Source organism: Stegodyphus dumicola, chromosome 4 (genome assembly GCF_044657685.1).
Source record: "Stegodyphus dumicola isolate Sdum_Otavi_A_Nest chromosome 4, ASM4465768v1".
Taxonomy (NCBI): Eukaryota; Metazoa; Arthropoda; class Arachnida; order Araneae; family Eresidae; genus Stegodyphus; species Stegodyphus dumicola.
Genome location: NC_140771.1, coordinates 6,040,832 through 6,063,365, shown reverse-complemented (window position 1 = coordinate 6,063,365; position 22,534 = coordinate 6,040,832). Strand labels below are relative to the sequence as shown.

The following is a 22,534-nucleotide window of genomic DNA, read 5'->3' as shown; positions in this document are numbered from 1 at the left end:
CGAGATTCTAAGGAACAAATCTATTCCAACATATTCAAACAAAATCCGAAAAGCGTGATTGGTTAATTTCACTCCTACTCACAGTATCTTCAGGTTGACTAGACTGTCAAAGACTCCACGGGGAAGTGATTTGAGACTGCAGTGGCGAAGATCCCTGGAAAAGAAGGAAATAAATATTGCAAATACAAGTCCACTATTTTTTTACATTATTTGGAAGTCACTTATTCCAAATAATGTAAAAAACACTTTATTCGTAGGTTCCAAGTTTGTAAGGTTTCACAATGAAAGCGAATTTAAACTTCTTCTCTATGCAGGAACACAAAAGTTTTCTTATTTTACTTATGTGGACCTGCTGAGACGTCTGAATGTCATTCCTATTCCTCCTTTCTACCCTTCCCCACATCATGGAATGTGCCAAAAGAAAATCATTTGACTTTTTTTTTACTGTGCATTTGTGCTATGTGGCAGCTTTTTCGTAAAAGTTACGACACGCGCGTGTTCAGGGATGAAAATTCGGAAAATATTTTTTTCTCAAACATTTTGTAATTTTGTGTTAATTGCCGTGTATTATTTTAATTTGAATACATTTGGCTCTGTAATTTTATATAAGTTTTCATGGCAAAAAAATGTGTTACCAGCTGATTTTGCTCACATTCTTCAAGAATTATTTGACTAAGAAAAGGAAGACAAAAAAAACCTTTGGATAGGATAACAATAACGATTTCCATTCTTTATTTTCTTTTGTTTCTATTTTCTATAAATAAATAAAAATATTAGAGTTAGTTTAAAGTGCGTTTTTGTAACCAGTGAGAAGTAAATTTCCTTGCAGAAGTAAGTAATGCTAAACTTACTTTTTTTCCTACCAAGGTGTTTTCCGTTTTTATTTGGCTATACTTGCCTTTGATGAATATTAAAATTAAATTCGATTTCAAAATAAAATTATTAAATAATAAATTTAAAATGTTCTATAAGGAAATACATCATTGCATTTCCATCTCACTAACATAAGAACGTAAAAATAATTTACTTATATTTGAATATGATAACATTTGTATTTTGCAATAATAAGATTAATATTTTAATTCTTAACAAATTTATTATCAATATTCACTCATTTCTGTCGTTTTTCGTGCCACAAATGGTAAAATAACGGATGTAGTAAAAAATACGACGCGCGCGTGCTCATATAAAATTACCAAGCACGAGTGCTGGAAGGTTAACTTTACTAGCTTTTTGCTTCATTTATGTTGGCGTATAAGATGTCCATAAATGTTGGCATAATAGAAGTATAGGCAGCATTCCTAAGCATGCCACATCTGAAGCTTACAAGAAAAAATATACTATTTTTATACACTCATTTATAATATAATCCCCCCTTTCCTCATGCCTTCGTGGTATAATTAGAAGCATACTCGACACGTATTCTAGAGGTCCAGAGTTCGATTTCCGGCGAGGGCACTGCTCATTTTTCATGTCTAATGCTTCAAAGAATTCTCACGACTCTAGAAATGGCACCCGAACTAGAAGGTGGTGGACAAAAACTCGTCACCACCAGGATTTGGCAAACGAGTCCCCTAATCCCCAGTCACCTTTTAAAAGGGGGTATATTAGGTACTTTCTCTTTCCTTATGCCTTCGTGGTGAAATTGGAAGCATACACGGTATTCAAGAGGTTCAAGGTTCGAAAATCGGGGAGAACACTGCTCGTTTTTCACATCCCCTGCTTCAAAAAAAAAAAAAAAAAAAAATTACTAATGACTTTACAATGTTTTTATATATGTTTAATAACGAAAACAAATCCCTTTACTTTCGAAATTTGGAAGAGAAAGCTCGGTATAAAAAAAAAAAAAATTATGAATATCGATAAACTTCCGAAATCTGAAATAATATTTAAATTAAAATTTTTTCTAAATCTCATCCAAATTTCAAGAAAATCTTGTAAAAATAGCCCATTTTAAATTTCTCTATTTTGAGATTCTTATAATTTGTTTATTACTAATATGAATGCTTTTCTAAATTATAGTCACAACTCATTTTATTTCTTATATATAAAGATATTGTTACGAAATGTATAAAATAGCTTCCCCGCAAAGCAATTTTAGGGTTACCATAAAAGAGCAAGGAAGGCATGGTTGCCCATTTGGCGACAAAATTGGCAATATGCCATAGACGGAGGGAGAACTTTCTGGAACGAATTCGTACCGGTTTAGCCCAGAATGTTCTCGAACACAAGCCGAAAGCTATATAAACCCTGCTGGTCATCAAGTCAGTGAGTGCCTTCTCTTGAGTGCGAGATAGTTAGTCTCGAGTTAATCAGTCCGTGCGGAGACGATCGAGTTGACAGCCGGGCAGCGATTGCCGAGTGGGTCGTCGAGTGCATCGAAGAGTTTCTTAGTGTATCGCGGTTAGTGCATCGTCGAGAGAGTGTGTTAAGCTCCGGGAACGACTGAACCGAAGAGTCGAGTGCATCGCGAGTTGTAGTGTGGAGAGTCTCGAGAGCACGTGGAGTTCCGAGAACGACCAAGCAGAGTCGGAAGTTGTACTCTGGTGCTTTGCAACGAAGCTGTCTCCACCGTTATAGCCTGATAGTGTGAAGGCTGTGTAGCTGACTGTATCAGCGTGTTTATAACAGTTCTTCTACGACTGTAAAACGTGATTTTGGAGCTGTCCTGATTAATATTGGCTAAATAAAGTGTGTTTCGATACTACAAGAAGTGTTGTCATTATTCACTCTAAATCCGCACGATCCCCGTATATGCGTAACGTAGCGTAACAATATATAAGAGATTATAAGCGTTTGGAAGCTTATTTGGAGATCCCATTATGCTAGCCATAATGAGAATTCAGAATTCAGCATGTGCAAAAGAAAGAATTACCGTATTTGACGGCATATAAGACGCACCCTTATTTAGACGGCCACACACAAGGAAAAAAAGTTTCAATAGCGTGGTTTCTTTTAGTTCTCACGTTTCGTAAAAGCCAAATAAACAATTATTGAATGCAATTACCTTCACGTATAAGACTGTGTCCTTCGCGTATAAGACGCAGGTAACACTTTTGAGACCAAATTTAGGAAAGAAAGTGCGTCTTATATGCCTTCAAATACGGTTCTTGTAAACGATAAAGCGACTTGTAGGTTTTTTTTTTTTTTTTTTTTTTTTTTACATTTATGAGGGAATGTAATATAAATATCAAACTCGAAGTTCGAATAATTAATACGAGCCAGTTTCCCTTAAAAAGCCCTCCACGAAGGCTTTCCTACCTTCCGTGTAATACCTTAGGCCGGAACACGTAAATAATGATGATATGTTCGAATAAGTAAATAATGCTGCAATTTAAAGTCATACCATGCTATATACGGTTCTATATGAAAATCGTATGCATTGCGTACTCGATATATTAATAGCTGATGCCTTATACTATTGAGAAGTGGAATATTGAGTAAAAAAATCAAGAAATTCACTTACAATCTTTGAAGATTGTGCAGACCATCAAACGCCCCTTCTGCTAAGGCTGATAAAGGGTTGTAAGATAAATCTCTGGAAAAAATAAAGAGTCTTTGTAATCATTCGCTTCGATTTATCTAAAAAAAAACTTTTCACAAATTCCTAGAGTTATATATTTTTATCTATTTGAATCTTTTTAACAAATACTTATTTTATCCTAAATAATTTTACCCATTCATATATACAATCTCGCTCTGTAAACTCTTTCATCATCTCATTTATATATAGAAAACCTTCTGCCATTTAAATTCTACTCTACTTTCCAGACTTTATTTCTATTGAATTACCTTAAATAACTGCAGCGAAACGTATCGAATTCAAAGAATGAAACATTCAATGAATATTTAAATAGAATTATTTATTCCTTTTTCAGTCGCACTGAGGAAAAATATACAAGAAGTTGCAAAACGAAGATTAACAATTATTTCAGAACTATAGTAAAAGATCAACAATTATTTCAGAATTATAGTAAAAGATTAACAATTATTTCAGAACTATAGTAAAAGATTAACAATTATTTCAGAACCATAGTGAAAGATTAACAATTATTTCAGAACTATAGTAAAAGATTAACAGTTATTTCAGAACTATAGTAAAAGATTAACAATTATTTCAGAACTATAGTAAAAGATTAACAATTTCAGAACTATAGTACCTTTTTATAGTTTGGTTCGATGTCTTTTCTTTCAAAGCATATTATTTTCATCATTACGCATGTTTTACAAATAGCTTTTCTATGTATACGTGTACATCTTGCAAAAAAAAAAAAAAAAAAAAAGAGGGGGGGACTGTTCTATATCTCACGTTCTATTAGACCGAGAAGAAATTAAACTTGCATTTTTCATGTATGGAAAGCGCGACTTAGGATATGTATTAGAATTATAGACAGCATTTATGTAATATAGGTATTTTGATACAAAATCGATTTTCTTCCAAAATCACATACCTATTTTTTCTATATTTCGATTCTTCGGCTTGTAAAAATCACGCGAGTAGTTTTTAAAATTTAACTCTCAAATTTTACCTCCTCAATGTTAACTGAATTTGGTATATATTTATTAATATCTCTTTTTCTTAATTAAACATATTTGATTCTTTATTTCAAGGTTGGAAATTTAGGTTCAATCCAAATAAAATTTGCAGATATTTTCTCATTTGTATATTTTAGTAGTTTTTATAAGTCGTTCGAAACTCATTTTGAATTATAGCTTATAAAATTTATATTATCACCAAAGATATGTATTTCTATGCATATCTTGTATCATATGAAAGTAGATGTATTTCTATTCATACTTGCGAAATTTCCAAACAAATGTATATTTTAGTAGTTTTTATTCAAAATTTCCAAACAACAAATGCTTACATTTGTGTATTTTGAAATCAGCATATTTATTATAAGCAACAATTACGCAAATGTGGTTCACGCACTTTCTTATCATGCAGATTAGTAGGAAGAGGAAAAAAGGTTACCATAAAATTAAGAATTTTGCCAATAGAATTTTTCTTGGCACAAACTGAAAAAAGTGGCCAAGATAAATTTTAAATTTCTGTGTACGTTTCTCACCAAATATTTCAAAAGTTAACCTTCAGGCGTAATGAATCTAAAAATCGAAATATGGGAAAAACGTATATATATATATGTGGTAATGCGCTCCTACAACTCAACCTTCCTCCTTCCTAAATCTGGCAACAGCGACAGCAGCGAGATACTTCTTCAAGCTGCGTGAGGAAATGGACAGACTTGCATTCCGATGATGTGAGAACGTGGCGTTGGATGGAGCTGAACCATGCCGGTCGAGAACATTGATTGACGATGCGATTCTGTTTCACGATGAAGAACTTTTTATCTTACTTCCTTTCACACTGTAAATACCATAATCATGTTTATTCTTTCATCATTAAATACCCTTAAAATGCTTCTGCCTTCCTCTATTTTAATCCTAACCTCATCCTACATATATCATTTCAGAAAAAGACCGATTTTGTGTCAAAATACCTGTTAGAACAGTTTTATATAAAAATCTAATATATGTCGCAAGTCGCACTTTCGAGACGTGAAAAACGCAAGTTAAATTTCGTCAATTGACCCCGTAGAACAAGAAACATAGAACTGTCCTCTTTTTGTACGCAAAGTGTATGATTTCCTCTTTCCTTTCATATGGAATTTAATGCATTTGTTTACGAACGATTCATATGAATTATAACTAACGAAAGAAAATTCAGATTTTATTTAAATATTTCCAAGGTAGATTTTAATGTTTCTTCATTAATTTTTTAGTCTTTTCTGGAGATAAATTCCTCATTAAAATTCATATGTGATTGTCACTGGTTCAGTACCGTGGATTAATTACGATTCAAAGAAGTAACCTTCATCTCATTTTAAGGCTAGTAAGGAAATTTATGCATTTACATCTTTAAAAATACAGCATAGCTTGAACTTTCAGTACAACAAAGCTAACAGACAGCGTTTTAATATTAAGTAATTGTGAAAAATACAAATCAAATGAAGCAAGGTTTCTGTTAGATCAACTGATTAATGTAAAACGCACGAATGCTATATGCCTACAAACTAATCTTTAAGAAACTTTTCAAATTTCCAATTAAAAAACGATTGCAAATGCCCAAATTATACGATCCACACTAAATGACAGAAGTTTTGATAATTTTTCTCTAATTATAATATAACTAAAAATCTATTATAGTTTTAATGGCGATTAGGAATTCTGATATTAAATATTGCTGTAAAGTATTTCCAAAGAGCTTCGCAGCAATTCCGCAACAAATGCGTCATAGTTAATTAAAAACATAAAATAATATTTTATACCTTTAACTAGCCGCCCAGATGGTATAGTGATTAGGAGAGCCTCCTGCGGTACCGAGCAGCCCGGGTTCCGATCCCGGAGAAGGCACGGATGTTTCGAAAATGTATAGTGTCTTTGCGGCATGGGGGCACTCTAAATACATACCGAGCCGAAAGTCTTACCGAGAGGTTGATGGTAGGGTAAGAGAGGTGGGAGACGCCAAGACAAGCCCCCGGGATGCTCTCTATCAAAATTAGGGGCGGAACTGAGCGAAGTCCCGCTGTCCCATGTATGATGCTCAAGTCTCTTGCAAACGATAAAAGCAGTCTTTGAATTTTGTGGGCTTGCTCTGATGTTACTGTCAGACAAGTGAGATAAGTCATAACACAACAACAGACTTAGAACTTTGCTTTCTAACGCATCAGTGAAATATGAAATACAGAATTATTACGGATTTTATATATATATATATAAACAACTTTACTCAAATTATATGTGAAATTGTAGTATTTTTTGTATAATGTGACATGAAGTGCTTCAAAGAGATGATGTTCTGCCAAAAAAAAAAAAAAAAAAAATAAGATTACAGTCAGCAAGTCTATTTAGGACTGAGTAAAAGGCTATCGCCAAGCTGGCGACGGTTTGGAAAACTAATTTTTGTCACCACATTTGGCGAGAAATCATAAAAAGTCGCCAAACATGGCTACCGTTTGGCGATATTTTGGTTTGGTCACTGTATAACTATGCTTGATATTATGATTGAATAATTGTAACTGATGATTATATGTAACCGTAACCGTGCTCCATTGGTAATTTTGAAAAGTGGAAGATACTATAGCTTTCTCGGCGGCAGGAAAAAAAAATTAGGACATGTTGAAGCATTAGCTTCTCCGTTGTTTAGTTCAGCGTGAGCTCGGAGTATTGAGAGAACTCCGTGTTAGCTTCGCCCTTTTTAGATGCGCTTTGCATTGCGAGGTGTTTTACGTTCTTAGTAGTCTGAAGTGTACATACTCTTTGTGCTCTGCGATACTGAGAAGATATGTACGAGTAATTTCGTGAAAAATTCCAGAACAGTGACTTTTTTTTTTTTTTTTTTTTTTTTTTGGTAAAATATATTTTATTAAGTTGTCATCGAACTCTGTGTGCATTCAACCTATTACGAACCCGTATGCATGCAGTAGTATATTCATTACGGATTTACATACTACATATTCGTCAACAGATATTTGGGGATTATTCAGAAATCATAAGGAACTCTCTTCAAGAAACTGCTATATAAATACACTGCTCGACATTGAAAATGCAACACCAAGAAGGAGTGGTCAGAAAGTGATAAATTTGGAAAAAAGAGAGAGACAGCAATAAGTGATTTTTATTTCAAAATGATAGTCAGAATACAAAGCGAGAACGGCGTCGGCTTAGTAGGATAAGTGATAAGTGACGGAGGGCGTGGGCACCATCCCTCTACCACGATGGTCAATTGGTATAGCGCCACGTCCTCCCTTATCTACGTCGATTACAAGTTTGTCGATTTACCTGTTTTATGGTAACTGGAAGTTTTCCTGATTACAATACTTGCTTTACTTCGTACAAGCAAGTAAAAAATAAACAGCATTTTAATTCAGACAACGAGAAATCTGCCATAGGCGTCCAAAGGAACAAAGAGCTTTTAGTATTAATTTCAAAAGACTGACTGGTTTAATAATCAAATATCCATCGTGACCTACATACAGCATTAAATATTCAGTGTAATAGATTATTCCCACATTTAAAAATGATATTCAAATCTTCTGCATAAATGGCAAAAGGCAGTTTCAAAATTTCTAAAGTTGTGGGTTATCAAGCAAATGCATATTTTGATACAAAGTGTATGAAAAACGATTATGATTTCAATTTTCAATTCTCAACTTTGTCCTTGCAGAATTAAAACACTACGTTTAAAAAATTTACCAGAAAGCGCCAAAATATATTTAAGAGATAAAATAAGTCCTTTTTATCCTTTATCTTACAGTAACTCAGAACTTTCGGATTTTACGATGAGTAAGATCTGTTCCACATGGCTTGCAACATCGAAGATGAGGCTGTTTTTCTCGCCATTTTGCTTATCAGAGAAGAGTAAAGTTTCCAAAAAATTCTCACGAATGTGGGTCTACGGCATAAATTTCTCTCTAAGGAGATAATCACAGAATCACAGAACGACGCAGTCTGCATAAATGTACGCATTAGAAAAACTTATTCCGCTTTTACTAGTATAAACAAATCAGGGAATACAGAATCTTATCGAGAGATTAAGAGCAGATTTGTGTGTTGCCTGCCATCATGGCTCAGAGATGAAATGAGCTTATAACGTTCAGTTGTACTACGTTTGGGGGTTTCCACACTCTAAAAACAGAACATTATCTTTCGTGCCTGGTTCGTCATCTTATCTCGGATAAACCTTGAATTGTTTCCTTTTTACCCTCGCTTTCTATCACTTCCTCGTGTCATAACTTTTCTGCGAAATGCTTGCGCATATGTACATTTAAAATTTTGTTATAGAATGTAGAGTAAAATTTTAAATTAAAATTCTAAAATTTCGAAACGAGAAACACAACAGTATAATACGACAAGAAATAGAAATTTCGCAATTATAACATTCGTCATTATTAACATTTCCATTTATAGCGATCTAGCTAAATTAAAGCAACTTGAATGCTAGAACTTCCTAGAATTGTACAGCAACTATTCGTCGCGTTCTATTGAGTCAGTAATAACAACAGAAGAAGGGTTAAAATATCCTTTTATTTTTAATTAATTTAGATTCACAGGTAGACCCACTTGTACGTACAAATAGCTTTAACTAACACTTATAGCTTTAACTTAAAAATAGAAAACGTGAAGCTAGAGATATTCAGCGCGTAGTTGGTTCTTTGGCTAATATCACCTACGTAAATTAACAGGCATTTAATGTGCACGTCGTAGCAAGCTTTAGCTAGTAACAACAACGTAGCCGAAAATCAGAATATGTTGTGTCTCAAGTAGGTGAGACCTCAGCTCAAATAGGTGTCCGCGAAAAACATCGCGGCAAAAACGTGACGGACGAAAACGTCGCCGAGAAAACAACGCAAGGCGAAAACGTCGTGGTACAAAACATCGTGGGAGAAAAGAAAACAAAGAAAAAACATCATGGCACAAAATATCGTCCTCGAAAAAAAAGCGGTTCAAAAGCTTCGTCGTCGAAAATATAGTGTTAAAAAATAAAGTACCTGTAAATCATCGCATGACGATAACATAGCAAGCATACGTCCTTTAATAACTGCAAATGGATATTCGCATAATGATTTGTGAACGCAAGATGGAAAGAAGGATAATTTTCCTTTCATAATTGTTTTATTACAAATAAATAATACTAAAAATTATTGTTAATAATTATTACTAATTACTAATGTACTAATAATTATTACTAATTACTAATGTACTAATAATTATTACTAATTACTAATATATTAACAGTTATTACTAATATAATACTATACATTACTAATAAATATTTGCCGAAAATATAAAAATGGAAACTTAAGAATAAAAAATTAATGCAACTTTATTAGTTAATGCAACTATAATTATTTAAACTGACATAGTTAACTAACAAAGGTCATTAATAAATTATATTTTTATAAAGTTTTACTGGTATAATCTAAAAAAGAATAGAAAAAGAAAGATGAACTTATTTATAAAAAAATTGCTAAGTTAAATATGAGATTATTTTCTTCACTTTTGTTAATTTGGTACTCTTATAGTGAAAATTATTATTTCTTGTTTTGTTTAAATTTCTTGTTCTGCTTTTTAAAAATGTATTAGTTGATAAAAAAATATGAAAGTAAAAATTATCCTTCTTTCCATTTGCGCTCACAAATCATTATGAGAATATCCATTTACAGTTATTAAAGCCTGACAAGAGCATGTCTCCGATGTTATCGTCATGCAAGTACTTTTGCCAGTACTTTTGCAAGTTTTTTACCACGATATTTTCGACGACGATGTTTTTAAACTGCGAAGCTTTTGAATCGCTTTATTTTCAACGACGATATATTGTACCACGATGTTTTAGAACTGCGAAGTTTTCTCTTTGCTTTCTTTTCTCCCACGATGTTTTGTACCTCGACGTTTTCGCCTCGATTGTTTTCTCCGCGATGCTCTCTTCCGCGATGTTTTCGGCTTGCGATGTTCTCGGTTTTTTACCCTACTTTGCACAAGGCGAGAAACCGAAAACTCATTCTGTCAGAAAAGCATGGGTAGGAAAATAAGAATGTACAGGAAAGGTTCTTTGCAAAACCAAAACTAACTGTTAGGAAAATAAAATAAAACCCACACTTTTTTTCTAAAAACAACTTCCTCTCCATTCGGTTTCAATTATGAAAGTAAAAGTGGTGTGGCTTTTATTTAATCATTCCATATCATAGTTATCCACATTCATTAAGAGCAGTTTAACTTGAATAACATTCATGTCATAAATTGTTATCTTGGCTTTACAGTTTCACAGGATAAAAGCAGTTACATAATAAATAAAGCAGTTAAATGTCAAGTAATAATAAATAAATAAAGCAGATAATAAAGCAGCTAAACTACCTCAATGGTATATGACGTTTCATATTGAATGGGATAAAAAGAATAACTTAGTATAAACTCTATAATTGATTTATTAAGCCGTAACAAATTAATTCTGAAACTATAGTTTTATCTGGCAACAGTAAAAACCTTCCGGATACAAAATCGCCACTAATGGCACTGTTAACAAAAATAGCGCCTTCCACGCAGGTGAAAGAGTCCTGTGTATTGGAATATCCAAAATATTATTGTTTATCGTCTTTCCAAGGTATTTTCGCACGAAATTTTGTTGAAGCACTTTCAGGATACGGGCTGCTTGTTAAGAAGACCAGCCCAGGGCCAGCAGCAGCCAAAACCGAAGTGGTTGAAAAAATTCGTGAAACGATTGTAGGAGCAGAAAAATCAGCGTGTCGCATGAGTTCTGAACTCACAGTGCCTCATGTAACAGTGTGGCGCATGTTGCGGAAATGTCTGCATTTCCGACCATACAGCTTTCGAATGGTGCAGGCGTTAAAATCTTTACGACAAACCTTTGAGTAAATCTTTCCGTAGGAATTTGCGAGACAAACTGGAGTCTGTTTGCGAACAGACTTGTTTAAACTTGATTTAAACTTATTTCCTAGAGCTTTATGTAGAGATAAATTTCTCAGTCAATTAATTCAGTTCTCACTTCGCGACAATGCCAAAAATACAATGTATCTGTACTAAAAAAAACGCTTTTAATAAAAAATTAGCATTGGAATTTCAAAATACATTGTTTCCTATTACATCGTGATATTATACAGTTTTTTTTTAATTAAGGAATAAGTAGGAATCATTTTAGAAGATGAAGCTATATATTTTAATGTGTAGAATTAATTGATAAGAATACTCACAAGAAACTCAAGTGTTTGTTAGAGGTCATCGTTCCTTGCATCAATGCATTTATTTGATTGCCAGTTAGATATCTGAAAATATATAATATAAAATTTCAGCACATGCATGAAACTTTATTAAATTAAAATCATACTGATGCATTATTTTTATTTACTCTTAACTATAAGAATATATTTGAAGCCAAGAATCACATGAAATTTTTGATGGAATTTCGATTTCTTTGCACTCTTCTCTTGACATGAAGGATGTTACGTTAGTAAGGATGACTGCCAATCAAACAGACACCCGAAAGCTGAATTTTCTGCATTCGAATGCGAATATTTCCGAAAACATTTGAAATTTTTCTTTCGTTCTAAAATTGAATTTACGATTAAAATTTAATAAATCTGCGCAAAAGCCTCTAAATCGGAAATTTTTATCACGAGGTGTTTTAGAAACTTTTGATTCGAAACTATCTAATATCTGATAAGAATTAAAACATTCTATCAAAGATATCAAATATAACTACTAAATTTTACTTTACAATTAAATATACAGCGTGTTTCAAAAATAATATACGTATTTCGAATGCATATATTTATTAAACTGTATGACATACGGATATGAAACTTTACACCCATATGTACGAAACTCTTAATTTCAGATTACAGATGATACAGATGTTCAATATGTCCTCCATCAGCGACACGAACAATATTACATCGATACTCAAATTCCTCCCATACTCGGGCAAGCATGTCCATCGTCAGTGATGTTATGACAATACGGATCCTGTTCTTCACCTCTTCCACGTTCTGTGGGAGTGGTAGTACATAAACGTTGTCTTTAATGAAACCCCACAGGAAGAAGTCACAGGGCGTTAAATCCAGTGATCGTGGAGGCCAGTTGAGTCGCCAGCTCCTTGACGACCAATCCAACGGTTCGGTAGAGTTTTATTCAGATAATCACGCACTTGGCGACACCTGTGAGGGGGTGCCCCGTCTTGTCGAAAAATGAAGTTGTCTTCGTGCAGCCTCGGAAACTTTGTAACATAGCGAGATACTGCTGACCGTTAACCGTGTTTCCATCAAAGAAGAATGGGCCGTAAAGAGATGATCGAGATATCTCACAAAACACATTGATTTTGGGCGAATCTCTTACATGTTCAATGGCTGCATGTAGGTTCTTTAGGCCCCAAATTCGAACATTGTGTTTGTTTGCATGACAACTACATGAAAAGTCGCTTTATCACTGAACACGATACGTTGTGCGAAAGTGTTATCATTGTCAATAGCATCCATCAATAATCTCGTTACAAAATGGCACACGTTTGCGTTTGTCATGAGGACGCAGAGCCTGTAAAAAATGTAACTTGTACGGCTTCATGACCAACCAACGTCTCAAAACACACCAAATTGTTGTTGTAGGCAGTTGTAACTCCCGACTGGCACGACGAGTTGATTTTGAAGGAAAGCAGTCTGAATTCGTGCAACATTTTTGTCGGGAACACGAGGGCGGCCAGAACTATTTCCTTTACATGTACATCCTTGTATTTACAAACTGTCGACACCATCTGCGAATGTTCCACCCATTCGGAGGATCACTTTGGTACCTCAACCTGAAATGTCTTTGCATTGTAATCACGGAATTGCACTTCGAAAGCTCGAGAACACAAAATGATTTCTGCTGCGGAGTAGCCATTTTAAACATGTAACAGTTACTACGCAAAACAGACGACAACTGACATCTAGAGGCTACTAATTTAAACTAGACTATGTATCCGTTTCGCTAATAACCGAGTCGAGGCGCAGTGATCGATAGTTTGGACAAAATAATACTTTGTAACACGTGTATTCTTTTTGAAACACGGTGTATAATAAATTAAGATTAAATTCATATCAAAGGAACTTAAAGTAGGTCAATTCAGATCACATGATGAAGGATTCTTTAACTTTGCATAACCACAGATTACCGACGCTTTTACAGTTTAAAAAATTACGGTAAAAATGAAAAAAAATATTGGGCTGCCAAGCAAGTAATTTCAGTTTACATAAATAGATATCATTGTGTTCGTTTTCTATCTTATCTTAGCCAATCTCTTAATTAATTAATTTTTTTTCTTTTTTAAGATTTGGCAGCAAACGCTCTTAGATAGCTAAAGAAATAAATGCTGCGTTTTTTGTTTACAACTATTACGTTCAGTTTTGTGCAAAGATATATACTTTCGACACATTTAACTTCTTTACTTTCATAAAAGTAAGAAAGCGGCTGAGGTCCACTAATAAATATATGAAGTATATGGTGTTGATTGCTTAACAGAACACATGTATCAGAATCGGTTTAAAATATTCTTTTTGGAGATTTTTCACTTAAAGATGATCAACGGTCTAGTCAACCCACTGAAGCTGATAATTAAAACATTAAAGCCATAACTGGATCGAATCGTCATATAACTGCACGTGAGAATTTTTTACGCACATTTTTATATGAATAATGATATAGAATTGCTTCCAAGAGACAATTTTTGAAATCGGAGGAAGCAATCGAAGAAGAAACGCCAGAATTGGCAAATCGCAAAGGAATCCTGTTCCACCACGACAATGCCAAGCTTCACACATCTTTAGCAACACGTAGCAAATTTTTGGAGGTTGTTTGGGAAATGATGTCGCATCCCCCGTATAGCCTCTACCTTAGACCATCGTATTATCATTTATTTTAAAGTTTACAAAACTTTTTAAACAGTAAAAGTTTTAGTGATTATGATGACCTCAAATCGCACTTTGTTAAGTTTTTTTGCTGATAAAGAACAAAAGTTCTATGATCACGGAATCATAAAGTTATATTAGAAAAATGGCAAGAGGCCACCAGATAGAATGGAAGATGTTTGACTGTTCAGGTTCATTTTTTGTTTGAACAAATACAGTTTTATTTCAAACTAGAAAATCGAGATTACTTTCTTGCAAACCCGAAATTTAACGGACCATTTAGACCTGATAAAAATCTTATTAATACTTGAAAACAAAAATTCTTTTGAGAGTATATATTCTTTTTCTATGATTACTAAATTTAAGTTACGATATTAATTGTTAACTTAAATTAAATCGAAAATTCTGAAAGTTTTACGAAGAGCATCGTTAATGAAAATTACTTGGAGATCAGTATTTATATAGCTCACCAGTTTTTCTTGCAGTGGTAAGCAGTTTATAGACGATTAATTTTAATAGGTAAATGCACATATTGCCTTCACAATTATATCCTATTTATTTCAACTTATTTTGAAAATTGTTCTTTATGGAATGAACAGTTCTTATGGAATGAACTGTTCCCTAAATGAACCACTTATAGTTCATATAGTAGTTAGAATTGACGCTAATTAGCTGAATTTAATTGGTGAAAAATAAAGGATTAAAATGTGGACAATTATTTTAATGACTCTCTTCCGATTTTTAAACTAACTAAATCAGATGCTGTTTTTATTTCTGAAAAATGTTGCATATCTCTGTTATTATGACTGTCAAATTTGTCTTAAATCTTCTGAAATACAATTACTCGAATTCCGAAAATAAATTAATAGGAATGTAATAAAACAGTTATAAAGAAGTTTTGCTTTTATATGCAAATTAGAAAGAATGGAAGAAAGTGTATGTTCAAGAACGTTTGAACAGAAATTCCAGTTAAAACCATTATTATGCTTTGAGTTAATTACAATTTCCAATGCTTCATCTCAGTAGGTCGTACTATGAATAAACTACTTTTAAATAAGATTTTAGAGGAAAATACTAACTTTAATACTTAGTAGATTTAAGAGTCCACCCTCATTCATTTGTATATTTCTTTCCATTTATAAATTTCTCAAGGTTTAATTATTTTATAAAAGTTTAGAATATTTTAACTGCATGATCTTGAAAATAATATATGTATTTTTTTAATATTTTTTTATCATTTACTTAGGGAATAAAATATATGAAATGGAAACTTGACAATAATGATAATGAGATCATTGTCATTAAAATCTTAATTTAATTAACACTTTCTTTGATTCTGAACAACGTATATCAAATTTTACATCATTAAATTATACATTTGAAATTTAAAGGGTGTATTCAATATGTTCCTCAGAATATCTAAGTGTCAAATATTATCTAGAAGCAGAAGAATATATATATATTATATAAACAGAAGAATATATCTATCTGTCAAATATTATCTAGAATATTATCTACGTAAGCACAGCGAAGCCTGTTTTAGAATCCTGAAGAGAAGAAGCAGAGTGCTGAAAGAGTGATAAACTGGTTTTTTCGATTGCTTCAGAAACGATAATTAGAGTTGTGACGCAATGCTGTGTGAGATCAATATTGAAAATACTCACAGATTTTCCAAATTCGGAATATTTTTGAAAGCATCTCTGTTTACTAAAGTGACTTCAGCAGATTTCAAGATTCTGTAAAAAATAAAAAGGGAAGAAAATGTAACATTTACATACAATTTGTTAAAGCTACAAGCTACAAGATTCTAGTTTGAAAATAAATAAACAATATATCTACTAAAATAAGTTGTTATAAGTTTAAGCCTAATATGAAAGATAGACGAAAAATATATTTATATTCGTCAGCTGCATCCTTTTATGTTGCAGAATATATTTCCTAAAAACTTGCTTCTAAATGTTTTATTTGCATAATATCAACTGTTAAACGGAATTTACTAAACTAGAAAGTGTTAATTTTATTGATGAACATATTCAAGGCGCTGGAAAGTAGAATTTTATATTCATATTGAATAATTTTCTGAACATACTATGAACAATTTCATGTTTGATTCGGGTTGAATGCTTACAAGAACATATATTTCGAAATGTTTGCCTAATCTAATACAGCAAAGAATTTTCCTCTGCTTAAGGAAAAGACTGCTTTCGTGAAGGACCGCTTCTAGAAAAGATTGGTTCTGATTCCTCTATCACAGATTGAGAAGACCACGAAAATGCATATGCAGTCAGTTTGTTGTCCGGAATTCAAACCGAGTTGAAATATCACCTTTCAGCATCCTTGGTTATTGACAGATCCGAGATAAGGAATAATAGTTCTGTTGTTCTAAAAAAATTTAAAATTAATTAAATCGTTCTAATTGCAATAGGCCGTAAATAGAAAGTGCTCATACACCTTAAACCCCTTATGATCTTCCAATATGTGACTGTTGCAAGAATTGGGATATTTTATTTATTTTACAAGCAATTACTTCCAACTTTTTACAGCTGCCTACATAATATAGCTCTGAAAACTAGTAACCAGAAAGTTCGTGCTGCCAAAAATATTTTTGCAATTTAATCCGCTTTGTGACAAAATTTTTTGCAAAGCTTTCACCTTGCGCGCGTTGGTATTTTAAAAATGGCTCATGGTACATACCAGAAATTGGATGGAATTCTTTATATGGGCACCATTTTCTAACTGAGCCAACAATCAGATGAATATTTTAATATTAAAAAATTTTATGAACGAAAACATTACAGATTTTTTAAATAAAATATATTTTAGAAACTCAACTCCAAATAAAATAAAAATTTAACCAGAAATTCTTAGAATTTTTGGTTCACAATAGTTTTCAAATGTTAAAACAGCTACATATTAAATACGGAATTAAATTTGCAACAGAATGTTTTAAACTGTGCGCGCAAGGTGGAAACATGACGAAATTTTTTGTCACAAAGCGGATTAAATTATAAAAATATTTGTGGCAACACAAATTTTCTGATTACCATTTCACAAAGCAGTTATATTATGTAGTCAGCTTTAAAAAGTTGGAAGCAATTGCTTTTAACATAAATAAGTTATCCCGATTCTTGCAACAATCACATATTCGAATATCTTATGGATTTTAAGGTGTATGAATTAAAATTAAGGCTCCATAGCGTAGAAGAAACAACACGCAGCCTCATCTAAAACATTTATAAGTGATACGAACTTGGAAAATGAATATGATCTTTCCAAAATATCTCCATTAGGTTACCACCTCATTGTTACGAATTTTGTACATACATAAATAATTTTAGAAAATTTTTTGTGAAATGGTGTGTGTTTTTATGTTTTTTTTTAATTTTTATTTATTTATTTTGTTTCGTATAATGTAACATGATATGCTTGAAAGAAAAGATGCTCTGCGGAAGAAATACAAATACAGGGGCAAGTGTACTTAACGTTGAGTAAATGGCTATCTAGCTACATTGGCGACTTATCGTCAAGCTAATAATGGTTTTGGCGACTAATTTTTGTCCCCAGTTTTCAGTTTTGGCGAGAAATTGCAAAACGTAGCCAAACCTGGCGACATTTTGGTCCGTTCCCTGCGTAATTGTAATTGAGTAACTGTAATTCATTCTCTATGAGGCTGTAACCTTGTCCGGCCCTCATATACCTTCCAGTATTTTCGAGGAGTGGATGAGAGTAGATATTTCTCGGCGCCAGGGAAAACTATACAAGAAGTGAGACAGCATCAGTTTCTGAGTTGTTAATTGTTTAGTTCAGCGTAAATTTGGAGTATGAAGATATCTCCATGTGAACTCTTTGCATACTGTGAAGAGTTGTACAGCAGTACGAGTTCACAGCTGCGTATTATGAATTCTAATTATTGTTTAAAAATAAAGTGAAATATGAAACGTAAAACCTACGGCAAACCTCTAGATTTTGAAAATCCAAATCAATCTCTTTCTTAAACTTTTTTTTCTGTCGCAACCAGAATTTCTTAAACTTTTTTTTCTGTCGCAACTCCCTTTTTATCACTGAGATTTTTTTGCAACCCTCAGAACCTCATAATAGTATTTAAAAATATTTTGTGGGACCCTATAAATAATGCGCAAATCAGACACACGCGTGAGTGAAGCTGTCGATTATTTCCCTTGTACTGTAATATACTATTGCAGTTTTAGGTCATTAACTTTAATTTGTAATTTTAAGACACAGAACAATGGCAAAATTTTAAGGAAGTTACAGACGAAATGACAGCGTCACGTGCAAAGGAAGGAAAATGAGCGTTTATATTATAAAAAGAATGCGTCGAAACGTTTTTGTTTTCTTTGTCTGTAGTGCCTTATCTTTATCTGTTTTCAGATACATTGTGTAAAAATATATGATAATGGTAAAGTTATTATAATAAGTTAAAGAAACATCAAAACTATTAAATTTTTTGGCGATTCCTGCTGCAGGTCTCCCGACTCACAGTTTAAGATTCGCTACCCTAGAGGGATTCAAAATAAAGTGGAGTTCATATTCCCCTTGTATTTAACTTAATTGAATAATCCAGTTCATTCATAGAAATAGTCGCGCACAAATCTCAACCTATAAATTGAATGCAATTTGTTTCTTTCACATAATTCTTAACATTTTACTGTTCTGGTTCTTTTGTGGAGGATACCATTGCGCATGTAAGAGACAGACATTTTCTACTATTTGATCAATTAAACATAATCCGGACATTTTATGACTGATGCTTAAGTGTGAAAAGACAGTTATTTCTTTTTGTTGACGAGTCCATAAGTTTAAATAATAATCACAGATAATTTAGCAATCTATATTCTTACGATTTAAGTTTTGATTTGTTTTGGGAAGCAATTACATGCAAATACCGTAAATAGTCTTTTCTATTACCCTTCGCCAAATGCATCTCGAAACTGATTAGAAAGAGCAAGGAGAAAGGCACATACACAACAACTTGCATTAAAAGTACTTATTTCATTTTACTTCACTTTCAGAACTTTCTGGTAAATGAATTTAGAAAAGACGTCGCCAAAATATCACTTTAGCAAACGCAAATGCATCTTGAAACCTTGGCAACATAAAAGTATTTCATTTCTTGTAGTGGATTAAATGACTACGAATGCCCGAGGTTTCAGTAACGCTACAAAAGCGAAAAATGGCAATTTCATTTCCGTTAACCAAGTGAAACGGCGACAAGGAATGCGAATGTAATTTTCGTAATTTTAAACTCAGTAAAGGTTATAAAAATATAAATTCTTACAGTATTTTCAAATTTTCATTCGGTTGGAAATAATTCGGCTCCAAAATCACCAGCATATTTCCAGACAAATCTCTGAAATAAAAAAAAAGTTGAAAATTAAATGGTTTTTGTATTTCAGTTATATTAACAAAATATACGCTAAATAAAAAAACAACAACTTGACATAAACAAACAAACAAAAAAGGAATCTGAAAATTTTCAGATTTCGACGGTCGCCCAAAAGTAAAATGAAAATTTTCACTCAAAGTCCACATCCGCATTATAAAATGATACTTACAATTCTTGCACGTTAAGTGGCAAGTTCTGAGGAGGTTTTTCTAAGTTTTGATGATCACAGAACAACTTAAAGCCGGAACAGCGACAAACGTTAGGAACTGTTCGTAATTCTGCAATAAAATGTGTCAGTATAATATTTCATTTTCAAAATCATTAGAACATTTATCGTTACTCAACTACACAAGCTTCAAATCAACAACATTTTAGTTATAAACACTAATTAAATTTGAATCTTAACTATAAAACTACCATACATTTATAATGGCTGGGAGGTTTATTTAAAAGCCATTAGACCTGCGCCATCACAAGGGCCAGAAGGGGTGGCCATTTCATTATGGAAGCATCTAATTGGTGGCCAATGTTGCCTTCTATGAAGGGAACATAAAGGTGTCCTCCCTGGGATTTGAACCCGGGCCCATCGCTACGTCAGTCAGGATCACTAACTATACACTGGCTGGGGGGGAGGGCAAAATGCTATACATAGCACAGTACATAAGTAACAGCCATCAAAATATCACAAAATATCATCTATAACACAGTACATGAATATCAACCATCAAAATACCATATGTAACACAGTACTTGAGTAACAAATATAAAAATACCGTACATAACACAGTACATAAGTAACAACTATGAAAATACCATACATAACACAGTACACAGTAACAAATATCAAAATATCATTTATAACACAGCCTATAAGTAACCAAAACTTAATAGCTTCAACTGTCAGTAGCAGCAACTGCGCAAAAAGATGGCTAAACAAATTCAATTAAATAGTCTGTTATTTAAAGGCAATAATTCAGTTACAAATTTAATTAAATTATGAGCTAATTAAAATATAGACATCATAAATGAGATGCAATGAAAACTCTCCTTAATGTTATATTGAAATATAAGAATAAGATTAAATATCTGAATTTTAGTCTCCGTGAATGCACAAATTATTCATTTTATCTGTTTTTAAAATGAATGTATTATAGTATTTCAATCTCGAAACCCTTCCATTTCCAAGTATAGCTCGACCGCCTCATCCGCGACTGTGAGCGCAAACAAGCATGCGCCATTCGGACCGAATTATTCTCAAAATAGGGTGAAAGGATGGGGATTTTCTTTCCCTCCAAGCTCTTTTCGGAGAAGAGAAGACCTTTCACATCGCAGCAAGTAATACCGTCCCTTTTGGACGTGTCTATGTGTTTTGGCAGAATGCCAACCAGGATTGCGCTTGAGACGGTCGCACTATACATATATTAGAACATCATACTTCAGAATAAAGTCCCTCATTTACAAATGTTTAATAATATTAAATAAACGGCTTCACAGAATAGCTTTAACAAATATACTGCAGCTTCGTAGATTTCGCTTAATGAATTTTCAATATATTACTTTATCTGATTCTCTCTTAAGCTTCTTCAAAAGTCAAATATTTCATTTGATTACACTTTACCCATATCAAATTTCAATTAGAGCACTGTGATTACTTAGAGCACTTAGAGTATCGTACGCCGCCCAACCGAAATAGTGGTTAGTGACTCTGACTACAGCACCGAAGAGTCCGGGGTTCGAATCACGGAGAAGACATGGATATTTGTAAATGTAAAGCGTCTGTGCGGCATGGGGGCACTCAAAATTTGAAACGAGATGAGAGTTCTCTCGAGAGGTGGCTGGTAGGAGAAAAGGGAGGTAAGACCATTAGACCCGATACCCCCTCGTGGTGCTCTGCTTCAGCCTTGTTATTGTAAATTTGTTTTAATTAATTCGGGCCGCTAATGGCATTTAATAAAAAGATTTCTAGATTGGGAAGGTCGCATTTGATTTATTTTTCCTTTTTAACAAAAAATTATATAATACTAGCGGGCAAGCCCGCTATATATTGCTCGTGTGTAAAAGAGTTCCCGTGTTAAATTTCGCCGGTATTCGAAAGTTGGACCGAAATACCAGTGTTCAGCGATTTTACCTGGGCTGCGCCCGCTTAATTCACAAATGCGTCCATAAGATCCTGCATACACGTTACACGTGCGGAAAATCATGAAAACACCCATGCAGCGAGCCCTTTTGCCGAGATTCGAAAGTTTGACCGAACTACCAGTGTTCAGCGATTTTACAGCTCAGCCGCTAATGGGGGCCTTGTACGAAGTGTAATCCAAAAAATTGCATTTGATTTATTTTTCCTTTTTAACAAAAAATTATATAATACTAGCGGGCAAGCCCGCTATATATTGCTCGTGTGTAAAAGAGTTCCCGTGTTAAATTTCGCCGGTATTCGAAAGTTGGACCGAAATACCAGTGTTCAGCGATTTTACCTAGGCTGCGCCCGCTTAATTCACAAATGCGTCCATAAGATCCTGCATACACGTTACACGTGCGGAAAATCATGAAAACACCCATGCAGCGAGCCCTTTTGCCGAGATTCGAAAGTTTGACCGAACTACCAGTGTTCAGCGATTTTACAGCTCAGCCGCTAATGGGGGCCTTGTACGAAGTGTAATCCAAAAAATTGCATTTG

The 22,534-nt window shown here is 33.4% G+C and overlaps 1 protein-coding gene across 4 annotated transcripts in view; it reads right to left on the bottom strand.

Moving 5' to 3' along the window:
* Window positions 1-22,534, bottom strand: part of LOC118182375 (uncharacterized) — a 411,384-nt gene that overhangs the window by 41,246 nt on the left and 347,604 nt on the right. For all 4 annotated transcript variants that reach the window (XM_085814499.1, XM_085814497.1, XM_085814500.1 and 1 more), the window contains exons 6-11: window positions 20,027-20,135; window positions 19,750-19,821; window positions 16,118-16,189; window positions 11,769-11,840; window positions 3,467-3,538; window positions 83-154 (exon numbers count right to left, since the gene is read on the bottom strand). In XM_085814499.1, coding sequence (XP_085670625.1) covers window positions 83-154; window positions 3,467-3,538; window positions 11,769-11,840; window positions 16,118-16,189; window positions 19,750-19,821; window positions 20,027-20,135 — 469 coding nt within the window. The remainder of the gene's footprint in view (window positions 1-82; window positions 155-3,466; window positions 3,539-11,768; window positions 11,841-16,117; window positions 16,190-19,749; window positions 19,822-20,026; window positions 20,136-22,534) is intronic.